The sequence below is a fragment of the Populus euphratica genome, unplaced genomic scaffold (assembly GCF_000495115.2).
Source record: "Populus euphratica unplaced genomic scaffold, PopEup_1.0 scaffold2.1, whole genome shotgun sequence".
In the NCBI taxonomy this organism is placed as follows: Eukaryota; Viridiplantae; Streptophyta; class Magnoliopsida; order Malpighiales; family Salicaceae; genus Populus; species Populus euphratica.
The window spans coordinates 3,221,263-3,234,860 of record NW_011499846.1 but is presented as its reverse complement, the minus strand read 5'-3'; the positions used below and the strand labels follow the sequence as shown (position 1 = coordinate 3,234,860).

The 13,598-nt window shown below is 31.7% G+C and overlaps 2 protein-coding genes across 6 annotated transcripts in view; both read left to right on the top strand.

Annotated features, from left to right (window-relative positions):
• Nucleotides 1–3,562, top strand: part of LOC105132053 (SPX domain-containing protein 3-like) — a 49,968-nt gene extending 46,406 nt beyond the window's left edge. The window contains exons 2-3 of the mRNA XM_011035326.1: nucleotides 2,354–2,519; nucleotides 2,955–3,562. Coding sequence (XP_011033628.1) covers nucleotides 2,354–2,519; nucleotides 2,955–3,325 — 537 coding nt within the window. The 3' untranslated portion in view covers nucleotides 3,326–3,562. The remainder of the gene's footprint in view (nucleotides 1–2,353; nucleotides 2,520–2,954) is intronic.
• Nucleotides 1,025–12,871, top strand: LOC105132070 (uncharacterized). 5 transcript variants are annotated; one of them, XM_011035365.1, is made up of 2 exons: nucleotides 1,025–1,119; nucleotides 11,506–12,871. In XM_011035365.1, the coding sequence occupies exon 2, from the start codon at nucleotides 11,563–11,565 to the stop codon at nucleotides 12,559–12,561; it is 999 nt and encodes a 332-aa protein (XP_011033667.1). In that variant the 5' UTR covers nucleotides 1,025–1,119; nucleotides 11,506–11,562; the 3' UTR covers nucleotides 12,562–12,871. The 5 variants fall into 5 exon arrangements, with proteins under 5 accessions (XP_011033667.1, XP_011033691.1, XP_011033683.1 ...); XM_011035389.1 differs by having other exon boundaries at nucleotides 1,072–1,095; XM_011035381.1 differs by lacking the exon at nucleotides 1,025–1,119 and adding an exon at nucleotides 10,713–10,870.
• Nucleotides 12,872–13,598: the final 727 nt, after the last annotated feature.

Genomic DNA, 13,598 nt, shown 5'->3' with positions numbered 1-13,598 from the left:
GAAAACTAGTTTTAAAATAAAAAAAAAAAAGTGTTGTAATCAATCAGTAGGTTCACAGCTTTGCCTTTGATTTTAGGCCTAGTAAGAGGTCGGCAGGCCCGAGCTCCAAGCTGTGTCATAAAAGGGCTTTTCTTTATTTATTTTTTTTTTTAAATCAAAGAATGTTTTTTTTCTTAAAAAATAATACACCAATAAATTTATTTTTCAATGGAATTTCTTTTTTTCACCACATAAATTTATTTTTTAAAAAAAAATTTCTTTGGTTTATTCTAGAGTTACGATAGTTTTGTAATACACATTACGAGTTTAATTAGTTTATTTAAATTAAGTTGAGTTTACTTTTTTTATTTTTTTTTATTTTTGTTCTTGGTATTTTGTTGATTGGGATTAGCCTTTCCAATCTATTTTAATTTATATTTTATAAAATTATAATGATTTTATTATTTGAGTCATGAGTTAATCTTAATCTATATTGTTTTAATATTTTTTTAAAAAACATTTCATCAAATACATGACATTCTAAACGTTTTAAAGTGTGCTACTTAGGGAGCATTTGGGAACATTCTACACGTGTTTCGTTAAAATTCAAAAAAATAATTATATTTTAAAATTATTTTAATATGTTAATTTTAAAAATATTTTTTTAATATAAAATTATTATTTTAATATATTTTAAATAAAAAAATATTTTAATCTCGCTACCAGAATTCCAGATAATACTTTAAAAATTTGTACTTTCTAGCGTCATTATATTTTTTCAATAACTTCTACATGCATGCTGTATTTATTCAAAATAGAAGCAAAGCATGGTATAACTCAGTGAAACCACTGTTACAAAACTCAATCCACGATCCATCCGATTCAAGATTTGGGTCGGAAGTCAAGTGGGCTGACCCAAATTAACTTAACCTTTTGTTTTAAAATAATAATAATCTGAAATTACATGTGAAACAAAATCGGATTTTTTCGTCAACCCTGTATCGGCCAAGTTTCATTTCACGAATTAGTCAGGCCAGAAACTAGGTCCTTCAGAGATTTCAGCTCATAAAAAAATAAACTCCACTGCACATTTCCTTACATAATCAACACAGCAAGGTTTCTCTTCCTTTCTCTCAGAAGTTAAACCTCAATTTCAAGTTTCTTTTCTTTTTCTTTATCTTGATTATATGTTCTTACTTCTTAGATGTCTCTTTTGTCAACGATTGCTTATTATTCAAAAAAAAATTGTTTCTTTCTAGTTTTTAGAGCGCTTATGGTAGTTGTATTGTAGAGTGTAGTTGAAGTTGGTGACTTGAGATATGGAAGCTGTTTTCTTATTGGGCTTTCAATTCTCTAACTTTTATGGTGGGTATTGTTGAATTTTGTCATTAATTTCTGATTTTGAAGTTTAATAGCTCAAGTTGTGATGAGCTTGATGGTGCTACTGTTTTGTAAATTTTGGCAATGTTTTATTTTCAAATGATTCTATATTAACTCACTGTAATCTGTTACTGTCTTGTAAAATTCTCGAGAGTCAATTGTTGTGGTGTCTGGAGAATATGGTTGCTGTGTGATTAAGCTGCTTGGAGATGTTCAAATGATTTGTTAGCTGGAAGAAATTATCGTGGATATGGTTGCTGCGTGATTAAGCTGCTTGGAGATGTTAAAATGATTTGTTAGCTGGAAGAGATTATCGTGGCTGTATAGGAAACTTTTTTAAGCAAATATGCAGTTAGTTTAAACCACAGAGAACTCACTGGTATCACCGGCCCCTAGACACCAACCTCTTTTTTGGTACATAATGTAAATACCATTAATTAATTATAGAAAACATTGTGCTGTGTAGCGTAAAATGCAGAGTTTTTTATAAAAAAAAAATAGAATATATATTTGAAATTTTTGGCTTAATAATATCATTTAAAATAATTGGTACAATAACATATTTTTATATTATTGTCGGTATGCAAGATCATTGAATTTCAACATCTAAGATTGTGGAGATTATGGGCTAATGGCTTGTCATCCCAGAATATCTTCATTAATAGCCTGGAAGCCCATCCATCATAACATGTAAATATCTGTCATATGAGCATTGAGCTGTTTTATAGATTAGAGCACAACATAATTCGTGTAATTATGTATAATAAGTTGTTAAAGACAGTAGAAACTAGAAACTAGTATATGATCATGATGAGCACCGGGATATAAATTTGGTTCTTAAACAGGCAAAAAAATAACTGTTTCGAAATTCTTGTTGGTGGCATATTATTTCATGCTTAACTGTAGCAAATTCCCTAAATATTAAAAAAAAATGACATCATTTATCGGTTCATAACAAGTATTAAAGAAGGTGCGTAGACACACACACACGCAGGAACTAAAGCAGAGGATTCAGAAAGTGATCGATACTTGGGGGCCAAGTGGAAGTCAGCCTTCAGAGGCAGAGTACAAAGAGCAGATGAGAAAGATAAGAAAAAACATCATCAATTTCCACGGTGAAATGGTGCTTCTGGAGAATTACAGCAACATCAATTACACAGGTACTTGATTAGCCTGACAAAGCTACACAGTGATCACCCCCCACTTTTGAAAGATCGACTATATTCTGCAAACAGTCTGATAACATTTGATTTAATGAACAATTATGATAAGTTAATTATATCAACAGAATCCATTCTTGTAAGCTAATGTCTAAAGGGCTGCTCAACTTTAACCTTACGATCTCTCAATCAATGAGCTTGTGGCTCAGAGTTACTCTTACATATGTAAAATGGGTGAGATTTCAGTTTCGAGTCTCACTTCTATGTAAAAAGAAAACCCTAACAAAACTTGTCCAAACAAAAAAAACAGAGAGAGAAGAAACTATACCGTCCCCCTTGTCCCTGAGCGGTTTAGCCCCTTAAGGCATTAAGGATTGAAATGTTCATGTGTTAATTATGGAATATGATTGAAATTGAAATCAAATTTTAATGTAGGATTGGCCAAGATATTGAAGAAGTATGACAAGAGAACAGGTGGGTTATTGCGCCTTCCATTCATTCAAAAGGTGTTGGAGCAACCCTTTTTTATTACCGATCTAGTATCAAAGCTTGTCAAGCAATGCGAATACATGATAGAAACAGTATTCCCTGTTGAGGAAGAAGAGAGAGTGAAAGAAGGAAGAGAAGCAATAACGGTTGCGGGAGAAGGGATTTTCAGGAACACAATTGCAGCTCTAATGACCATGCAAGAAATTAGAAGAGGCAGCTCCACTTGCAGCCATTTCTCTCTGCCTCCTCTGAACTTGCCAGATTCTGATCTTATTCAGTCACTCCAGCTCAATTCTCCTATATCCATTGTCTTATAAGATTGGATTTTTTGAAATACTTGATGTTGTCGTAGTTACACAACAATATGATAGGTGATTAATAATTTATTTCTCTCTTTTTTTATATACAAGTGTTATAGTCAATAGTGTCAATGCAGTTCCTAATGATGGTTAACGAATTCAGATTCAATTATGAGTCTGTTGATACACTAAGTTGAGGAGATTTGGGCCATATGCTTATTTTATTCAGGAAATATATTTTGTTATAAGAATTTGGACTGCAAATAGACGATAAACTGAGTCATCTTGACAATCCTACTTAATAAATGACCGAAAAAAACTCCTGTGGCTAGGGCTTACGTGAAAACCTTGGATCGGTATGCTACTTTGGTATATGTGCTGCTTTAACATGTTTCTTAGTTTTTCCGGTTTGTCCAAAACTCTGAACTCATTGGAGGTTTGTAAAGTCCCGGGCTACACAATAAGGAGAAGCTTGTTAGCAATTAGCTAACTTTGTCAGCCCAACACTCAGAGAAATGGCATCAATACAGTTCCATTCCTCACCCTTTTTCATTAGATCGAAATTTGGGAAAAAAATGGTATCAATATAGGATTGTTTGCAATAGGACATCCTCTTGCCCTTTATTAATTTATTTGACAGTATGGAACAAAATAGAAGCTTTTTAAAAAACTTGTTGGAGTAATATCGGAAAATAGAGCTTCTACCTTGGAACACAATTAATTGGCAATAATAATCTCCAGATTCTCCACAGGGTACTCTGCTTGTTCCTCAGCCGACATGTCATCCACGAACCAATACCAAAAGCCAAGTATCTTGAATATTAACGTCACGATTCTTTGGTAGATCCACATACATATGAATTGGACTAAGTTACGAGCAACCGACATGTCATCCAGAAACCGATACCAAAAGCCAAGTGTTTTGAATTTTAACGTCATGATTCTTTGATAGATCCACATGCATATGAATTGGACGAAGTTACGAGCAACCGACATGTCATCCAGGAACCGATACCAAAATCCCAATATTTTGAATACTAACGTCATGATCCTTTGGTAGATCCACAGGCATATGAATTGGACGAAGTTACGAGCAACCACGATAGGCAAAATAATCCACACAGCAAAAATAAGACGCCCTAGCAGGGCTGGGAGCAGGACCGATACCAATGAGATCGATGAAAAAGATCCTGCGAAGAAAGCAACATGACCTGAAAGTCGAGAGTACCAAGTGCACTCAAATCTCATGTTGGCAGCAAATGCAAAGCAATAGATGATTGTTGCCAACAGAAAAGCCCACATGCTTGGTAAGCTTGTTTGAAATGGAGACTGAGCTGTGCCTTGGAATTTAACTTGAATGACACCAATTAGCAAGGGATTGAGAAAGGCAAAGACAGCATGGCATGGTGTTGAGAAAATAAACCCTTGCAAACTGCAAAACAGAGTAAACTCATCAAAATTTCTTTACAATCTTAATGCACATCAACACATTGCCTTGGGAAGCGATAAAAGTGGATGAAAGGTTGGTAAAGATGTATATAACCTTTCCTCACAGCGGCAAAGATTAGCATCGTAGTGACAGCCGAAGTTGTGCTTGCCTTGTCCTTTTCTTTTATGAGTTCTTTGGGAGGGTTTGCCAAGTCTTCCAACTGGATAGCCAGAGCCCCGCTGGTTCCTCATCTCAGTGTATTATGCCTCCTCTCCACGAGAGCAAATTAATTATAAACTAAAAGAGGGGCTACTTATACGCGGTGACTGGGGGGGGTGGGCCTACAAGGCCACTACCATTGGCCTCCAAGGAGACTTTTTTTTGTGGTTTTTTTGTGTAGGGGTGGGCCCTGTAAGGAAATGATTGATTCCACCTCCTGAGTGCATGGGAATGTTTCCTACTCCTGACAGGTGGACTCTGCAAGGAAATGTATTTTTCCCGTCCAAATGTTTTTTTCAGGATGATAATGTTTATAATTTTAGTAGTAAAATAATTAAAATTTGAATCTTTTTAGAATAATTCTTTTAATTTGCCCCCTTTAATTTTTTTTCCTTGCTCCGCCCCTGTATTCCTTCTCGTAAATCACTATTTATTCAATCCGCTGTCTAGTTGTCAAATATTCTAGGATGAAGGTACTTTCGTGATGACTTCCATCTGTTCTGGTTTGTTGTTATAGTTAGTTTCCCGGATTATCCTTTCCTGAATCTTTTTGTTACGAGGACAGATAGGCGTGTGCAGGGGTATTTAAGTAGGTAACCGTGACAAAACATGTTCTTCTCGCACGGATGTTTTTAGTGTGTTTCCGTGGGAGGTGTAGTGGCTTTTCTTCAATAAAAAAGTATGTGTTTTCAGGAGGTGGGGTGTATATTTTAAAAGGTATACCTTTAAAAAAAATACCACCCAAACAGTCAAAAAAACCCCTTAAACCGAATCTGACGTCGCGAGATAATGACTGACCGCATTGTGTAGGCTTTTGAAGAAATCGAGACAAGCTTAACGCTCATGATCTCTTGTTGGCATTCAAGATGGGTGGCCGTGATCTTACTTTCTCCTCTTTTTTCCTTTGACATGTTTTTGCCTCTAATAGGACAAGACAGAAGAAAAATCAGTTTTTGGTTTTGAGTTTCGATGTTTTTGTTTTAAAAAAAAAGCAGCTGTCGAGTATTTTCCTAGCCTCAAAACGTACTTTCGTGATAACTTCCTACCTCTTCCTTCTCGTTTCACATTGCCGGCTTGGGCTGCTTGTAACAGTAACTGATAATATAGTAAAATATTTAAATTAAATAGATAAAACAATTATAAACTTCATTTTTAATATGATTTAGTAAGTCTACATTAACATTTTAAATATCAACCATACTTTCAGTATTATATTTTTTACTATTGTATTTTATAATAATTCAAATTCATGACTATAATATATTTAATGAATCCTCGTCAAATTTTCTTTTTACCATTAGAATAGATATTTTTTTCAAGATTTTTTATTTTAGTGATATGTCTTATAAACTTTTTAAGATTTATAATTGTTTGAAATGAACAGTATTTTTTATATTACTAGACAATACAATTAAATCTTATATTTTTATAACTCCCTCAAAAGACTTCAGATATTTTAAAGAGTGTTAGTGTGCAGAGCGTTATAATTATAACGTTGTGCTGGTTATAAAAGTTCAATTTAGCATGATTTTAGAGTATGTTAGGATTGATATTTCTATTTAGTTTTGTTTTTTAAATGGTATTTATATATTATATGTTCAAAATCCCTCTTTGTAAAAATGAGAGTTGTTCATAAGTTTCTAAAAAAAAATAGTTTTTAAAACCCCATTAATGACTTAAACAGTTAATTGATTTAAATAGATCAAGTCAGTCGATTGATTAATCAATTCCTGTAGATTTCCAGAATTTCATCCTCAATGAACAGGCAGGTGAATGGATTTACTTGGTATAGCCAAGTGATTGACCGATTCACCTTGAAACCTAAATTTGACAATTCAAAACTTGGTGAATTTTTAACAATTTAAATATATATGAATCTTATAATGTATGTAATGTGAAGTGTGTGAGTTTATTTTAATTTGTGCTATCAAACGAGATACATAAATTTATATAATCAGCAATAAAATAAATATTGAAAAATTATGTTTTTATTTACTTTGCGCCCTAGACTTGTTGATCAAATTTTTTTATTCAATTCTTCATGCTTGTAAATGTTGACTTAACATGAAACCTATTTAAATTTATTCTCAATCAAGTGTATCCCTAGTTCACTTTTATTTATTTATTATCATTAAAATATACATAAATATTCATATGTGATTTAAAGATAAACAATCAATAACTCTGTTTTTGGTGCACATGAATTCATGTTTAAGAAAGAAATTTAATGGATGTGTTTTCACCTTTAATAATATTGCATGAGTAGATCGAGGCTTGAAACAATATATATTTAATCTGCTTTAAAATTTTTAGCCCAGTTAAAATATGTTTTACAGATGGGAATGAAATTTAAATGATCCATGTGATTTTTTTACATGAAAAAAAAATAAAAATTTGATTTTTCAAGTACAAATAAATTTATTGGATGTCATCACAGCCATCGTAATGATTAAGAACTATTCCTATTATTTTTATAAATAAAAAAAAATTAACTCTAGCTATCAAGGTAAACCCAAATTTTTTTTAAAAGAAATCATCAAGGTTTTGCTGCCCAACATAACCCAATAATATCGATTATTGGGTGTTACTCGACCAAACCCCAAACACTACAAAAAAAGATTGGATTTAGCTGCTCAACTAGACCCGCTATTCCTGGGTTTGATTGAACAACTGTATCTAATATTCTCAGATATGATTATGCAGTCACATCTAAAGATATTATTATTTGTATTATAAGTTTTTTAAATTTTATTATTATCAATATTAAAAATATTATTATTTATATTAAAAATATTTTTTGTTGTAATTAAAAGTATTAATATAAAAACAATATTATTTGTTTTGTAAATATTATTATTTTTATTATAATTGGGTAAAAACTGAGTGCAGTAGGATAATAAAAATGAGTTGTGAAATGGGAGGTGAGGGACCAAATACAACATTAATTCCAAATACACACATACACACACTTAGAAGCCCACACATCACCAACCCCTAAGACACCAACCTCTTTTTTGGTATGTAATATACATACCACTTATTAATTATAGAAAACATGGTGCTGTGTTGTGTAAAATGCAGGTTTTTATATATATATATAGAACATATATTTGAAAGTTTTGGCATAATAATATTATTTAAAAATAAAATAAAATAACATATTTTTAAATTGTTGCCCTTCAAAAACATGACATTTACTAAATGTCGTTATTCATAAGCAAAATAAGATAATTATAATAATTTAACATGTAGCCTCATTGATTTAATTATGTAAACTGATCCATCATTGGACACAAAAATTATGTTTTTATAAATTATTTTTTCAAACATGTCTTGTAAGTGTTAATAATATAATTTGGTCTGTGACAACGAATAATTTTAAACAATTAAATCTGAGTCTAACACAACTATACGAGAATATGCCACATATATGTTATGTGGATGAATTAAAAAATGAATATGTGAACAAGTAGAATAATTCTAGATGCAAGAGAAAGTTTAATTGCATTATATTATAATGATGATTCTAAAGGGTCATAACTTTTTAATTTAATCATTGAATTATACTCAAATTTTTATAAGAATTTTTGAATATTACTTTTTTTAGAATAATTATGAAATCACTACTCTAATCAGTAAATATTTTACTTCGGCTATCAAATATTTAGATTTCAAAAATCATCTTGGGCATCAATTTTGATAATTTTGTAATTTTACTTGTTGTTTTTTTAAATTAATCGACCGGTTTAACTGATTATTACAAACTAATCGACCAATTAATTCTTGATTTAATTGATATTCCAGTTTAGATCCACATCATCCAAAAATATGTCATTTCAACAAAACTTTTTGTTGCTGTGTTAATTTACTATTTGTTTTTAATTTGTGTGTTGCTTGCTCAATTTATACATGAAAAACAGCGTGGATTATTATACAAAACAACAAACTCCATAGTGTAACAAGCACTTGGACTAAAACACATGATAGCATTATGAATTGTTACAATACTATTTTTTTTCATCCTAATTTTTATTATTTTATTTTTTCCTTTGTAAGACCAAATTAAAAGAAAAATCAAGTAAATTTGTTGAGAAAAGGAAAGATTGAAAGACAAATGATCATAGTAGAAAAATTGAAGAAAATGGGTGGTGATTTTAAAATTAGAGAGAAATTTTTACTTTCATCCTTTTGATTTCGAGGTTATAGACTTATTTGGTTACTCAAATTTTTTAAAATTCAATATTGACTCAAAACTTAAATTGTTTTATTTTTAGATTTTTAGTTTGAAAAAAGAAAAAGAAAGTTTTTAAATTCTGGTTATAAAAAAAGAAAGTTCCAATTGACACCAATGGTGTCAAAGAAAAATGTTAATTTTGGTATTAATCAGTTTTATTTGATAAAAAAAGTTTTATCTAAGTCTTTTTTGTTTTTTATTTTGCATGAGATTGTAGATTTAAATTCGGTGAGTTTTTGAATTTGGACTAATTTTGAATTAACTTTTAAATTATTTAAGGTTAAAAATAAGTTTATTAAAGTTTCTATATATTTTTTTCAAGTGTTTTAGCTTAAAAAAATTAAAAAATAATTTTTAAATATCAAATACCTTTACCATGAATTTTCAACGAGGTTGTAGTTGCCGAAAAGAATGTTCGCAAGAGATTTGATGTACACGTCATTTGAAAAAAAAAATCGTTAAGAGGATGAAAAATTAAAATGACAAGTTCACGGGCTCCTCCCTGATTCTAGGCCTCATAATAGATCCACCATATTCGAAATCTTAGCCTCGTCGACTTTCTTTTATTCTTTTAAAAATTTCATCTAAATAAAATAAAAGAATTTGTTTTTTCTTAAAAAAACCTATACACCAAAAAAAATTATTTTGGGATAGAATTTCTTCTTTTTTCATCAACTGGCTTTATTTAAAAGAATTTTTTTTTTAATTTATTTTGTACCGAGTCATTATAGTATTATAATTTATATTATGAGTTTTATCAGTTCATTTAAGTTGACTCGTGTTTTTTAAATGTTTTTTTAAATTATTATTTTTATTTTTTTTGTTATTTGACATTTGGTTAATGAAAACTAACTTTTATAATTTATTTTAATTTATATTTTTTAAGGTTATTATAATTTAATTATTCGAGTTACAAGTTTTGTAAGTTAATCAAAATTAACCTTAACATATATAATATATTATTTTTTTAATAATTTTTTAAAAAATTCGTTGGCTAGAATGTATCAAATTTTGGGCTTCTAACTATCATTTTTTTTTTTATGGCTATAAAAAAAGATTATCCTACTCGCAGCATAGCAAATATTTAATTTTACTTGAGATTATTTAAAATAAATCAATTAAATATATACATCAACTTCTCAATTTGAATTTCTAATATCAAAAAGCTATGTAATCGTTTGCACGTTCATTTTTTCCTGTTAAAAGCCAAATAACTAGTTGTGTATAAATTTCAGTAAACAGACCAAAGCAGAATACAGGGATGAAAGTGAAAAAGAGTGAACTTAATTTTTTTTTCCTTATAAATATTTATCAATATTCGCCTTCTATCTTACAGTTCAAAATTTCTCGATGTTATCATCCCTCTTTTTTCAATAACTTCTACATGCAGGCTATATTTATTCAAAATAGAAGCAAAGCATGGTATAACTCCGTGAAACCACAACCTATCCGAATGAAGATTTGGGTCGTAAGTTAAGTGGGCTGACCCAAACTAATTTTTTTTGTTTAAAAAAATCTGAAATCACATGCGAACCAAAATCGGATTTTTTCATCAACCCTGTCGCGGCCAAGTTTCATTTCACGAGTTAGTCAGGCCAGAAACTCGGTCCTTCAGAGATTTGAGCTCATAAAAAAAAAAAAAACTCTACTGCACATTTCTTAACATAACCAGCACAGCAAGGTTTCTCTCCTTTGTCTCAGAAGGTAAACCTCAATTTCAAGTTTCTATTCTTTTTCTTTATCTTGATTACATGTTTTTACTTTTTAGATGTCTCTCTTTTCAACGATTGCTTATTATTCGATAAAATCTGTTTCTTTCTAGTTTTTAGAGCGCTTATGGTAGTTGTATTGTAGAGTGTAGTTGAAGTTGGTGACTTGAGATATGGAAGCTGTTTTCTTATTGGGCTTTCAATTCTCTAACTTTTATGGTGGGTATTGTTGAATTTTGTCATTAATTTCTGATTTTGAAGTTTAATAGCTCAAGTTGTGATGAGCTTGATGGTGCTACTGTTTTGTAAATTTTGGCAATGTTTTATTTTCAAATGATTCTATATTAACTCACTGTAATCTGTTACTGTCTTGTAAAATTCTCGAGAGTCAATTGCTGTGGTGTCTGGAGTGTATGGTTGCTGTTTGATTAAGCTGCTTGGAGATGTTAAAATAATTTGTTAGCCGGAAGAAATTATCGTGGCTGTATAGGAAATTTTTTTAAGCAAATATGCACTTAGTTTAAACCACAGAGAACTCACTGGTTTGTGAATTGTGATCTTCTTTGATCTGGTAAATGTTCTTATGGCCTTTGTTTCCGTGTTTCAGAGATTGAGACCATATCGTATATGCAAACTTGGTAAAGCTTCGTTTGCAAATCAAGCTATGGCATCACTAGTTAAAGCTCCTCCTACAATGTCTACTATTAATGCTCACCAAGTCCATCTCAGGAAGCTAAAATTGCCAAGCAACCTAAACATGCATCATGGTCTCAGATTTCCTAGAATTCATGTTAATCACACCACTGTTTGCTGTACTAAATTGACTCCATGGGAACCTTCACCTGTCACATATGCTCCTACCATTGATGCTTCTGGTAACTTATTGAAGAAAACTAGCAACATATTTGAAACCTTGAAGTCTGAAGACACAGCTGAAGCACCAGCAACCAACAGTGAAGAGCTTGCAGATACAACGAATCAGTCATTGGTGCACTTTCAATTTCTTAAATGGCCGATGTGGCTTCTGGGCCCTTCTCTTCTCCTGACTACAGGCATGGTACCGACATTATGGGTGCCCCTATCTTCTGTATTCCTTGGTCCCAATATAGCCAGCCTCCTTTCCTTGATTGGACTGGATTGCATCTTCAATCTTGGTGCTACCCTTTTTCTTCTAATGGCCGATTCCTGTTCTCGGTCCAAAAACCAGGCACAAACCTGCAATAGCAAGCCTCCTTTGAGTTACAAATTTTGGAACATGGTTGCAACTGTATCTGGTTTTGTGATTCCCTTGATGGCATTATTGGGATCTCGAAAGGGCATCCTCCAACCCCAGCTGCCTTTTATCCCATTTGCAGTTCTATTGGGTCCTTACATGCTGCTTTTATCTGTACAAATTCTGACTGAGCTGCTCACCTGGCACTGGCAGTCACCAGTATGGTTGGTAACCCCAGTTGTGTACGAGTCCTATCGGCTTTTACAGCTGATGAGGGGGTTGAAGCTTGGGGCTGAGCTCAGTGCTCCAACATGGATGTTGCATATGATTAGGGGGCTGGTATCTTGGTGGATTCTAATCCTTGGTGTTCAGCTCATGAGTGTTGCTTGGTTTGCTGGTTTCGCTGCTCGATCGCAGCAGCAACACTCTCCTGCTGCTTCTGGTGGTTAATATCATTCACTGTCACCGAAGACTCCATTAAGAGTTGTGGCTTCAAATACGGATTGGGAGTATACATGACCAAATAATTCCTGGTATAAGGGCACCGTTTTCTTCTCTGTTCACAGTAAATGTGTGTTCTTATCTGTAGCGAGCTATGTACATTTGAGCTCCTAGCTCTGGCAGCTTACTATGGGCTGCTAATTTTACACTCAACTTTTAACTGTTTGCCAAATATGTGAAAACATTAGTTGTAAGATGTCAATCGTTCAGAACTAAATAAATAGAGAGGATATCTATGTAGGCGATGTTCCACTTTCTAGATGCTTAACATGATTAGTAATTAGATATTGACATGGATAGGGAATATTTGGAGTAATGGACTCGGGACAAACAAGTTCAGCTGTAAATAGAAATTCTAGATTTTGGAGCAGTGAACTTGGGATGGGACAAGCAATTCTCAGCGGGACATTTTTTCCACCTCCACTCCTACCCAACAGTTCTTGTTATTCATTCCATGTTCATATGTATCTGTGCATGAAAACATTCTGGCTCGCTACAGATGCTTCATGTTGTTTTTCCTTGAGCCCGAGTTTCTAGGATTTTTATGCTTGTTGGCATTTTTTTAAGGATATGTTTGTTTTGCATTCTAAAGATATTTTTGGAAAAAAATAATTTATTTTTTATTTTTTAGTGTTTTCAGATTTTGATTGTTAATGTAAAAATAAATTTTTTAAAAATAAAAAATATATTATTTTAATATAATTTTAAATAAAAAATACTTTAAAAAATAATAAAAATAACATGTATTAAAATACTGGCTGACTCATCGCTAACTGAGTAGCATTAGATGGAGTTGCTTTCACATAACTGGTCATCTTCTTTCAAGAATATAGCCGCGTTTTCCTCCTAAATGTTGGACTTAATTTTAATCGTAGTTTTCTACTCGAGTCAAATTCATAATTTCTATTTTTCTCTTAAAATAAGGATTTATAAAAAAATTACAGATAATTTCCCAAGTTAATTTTCTTTTTTCTTAACAAAACAAT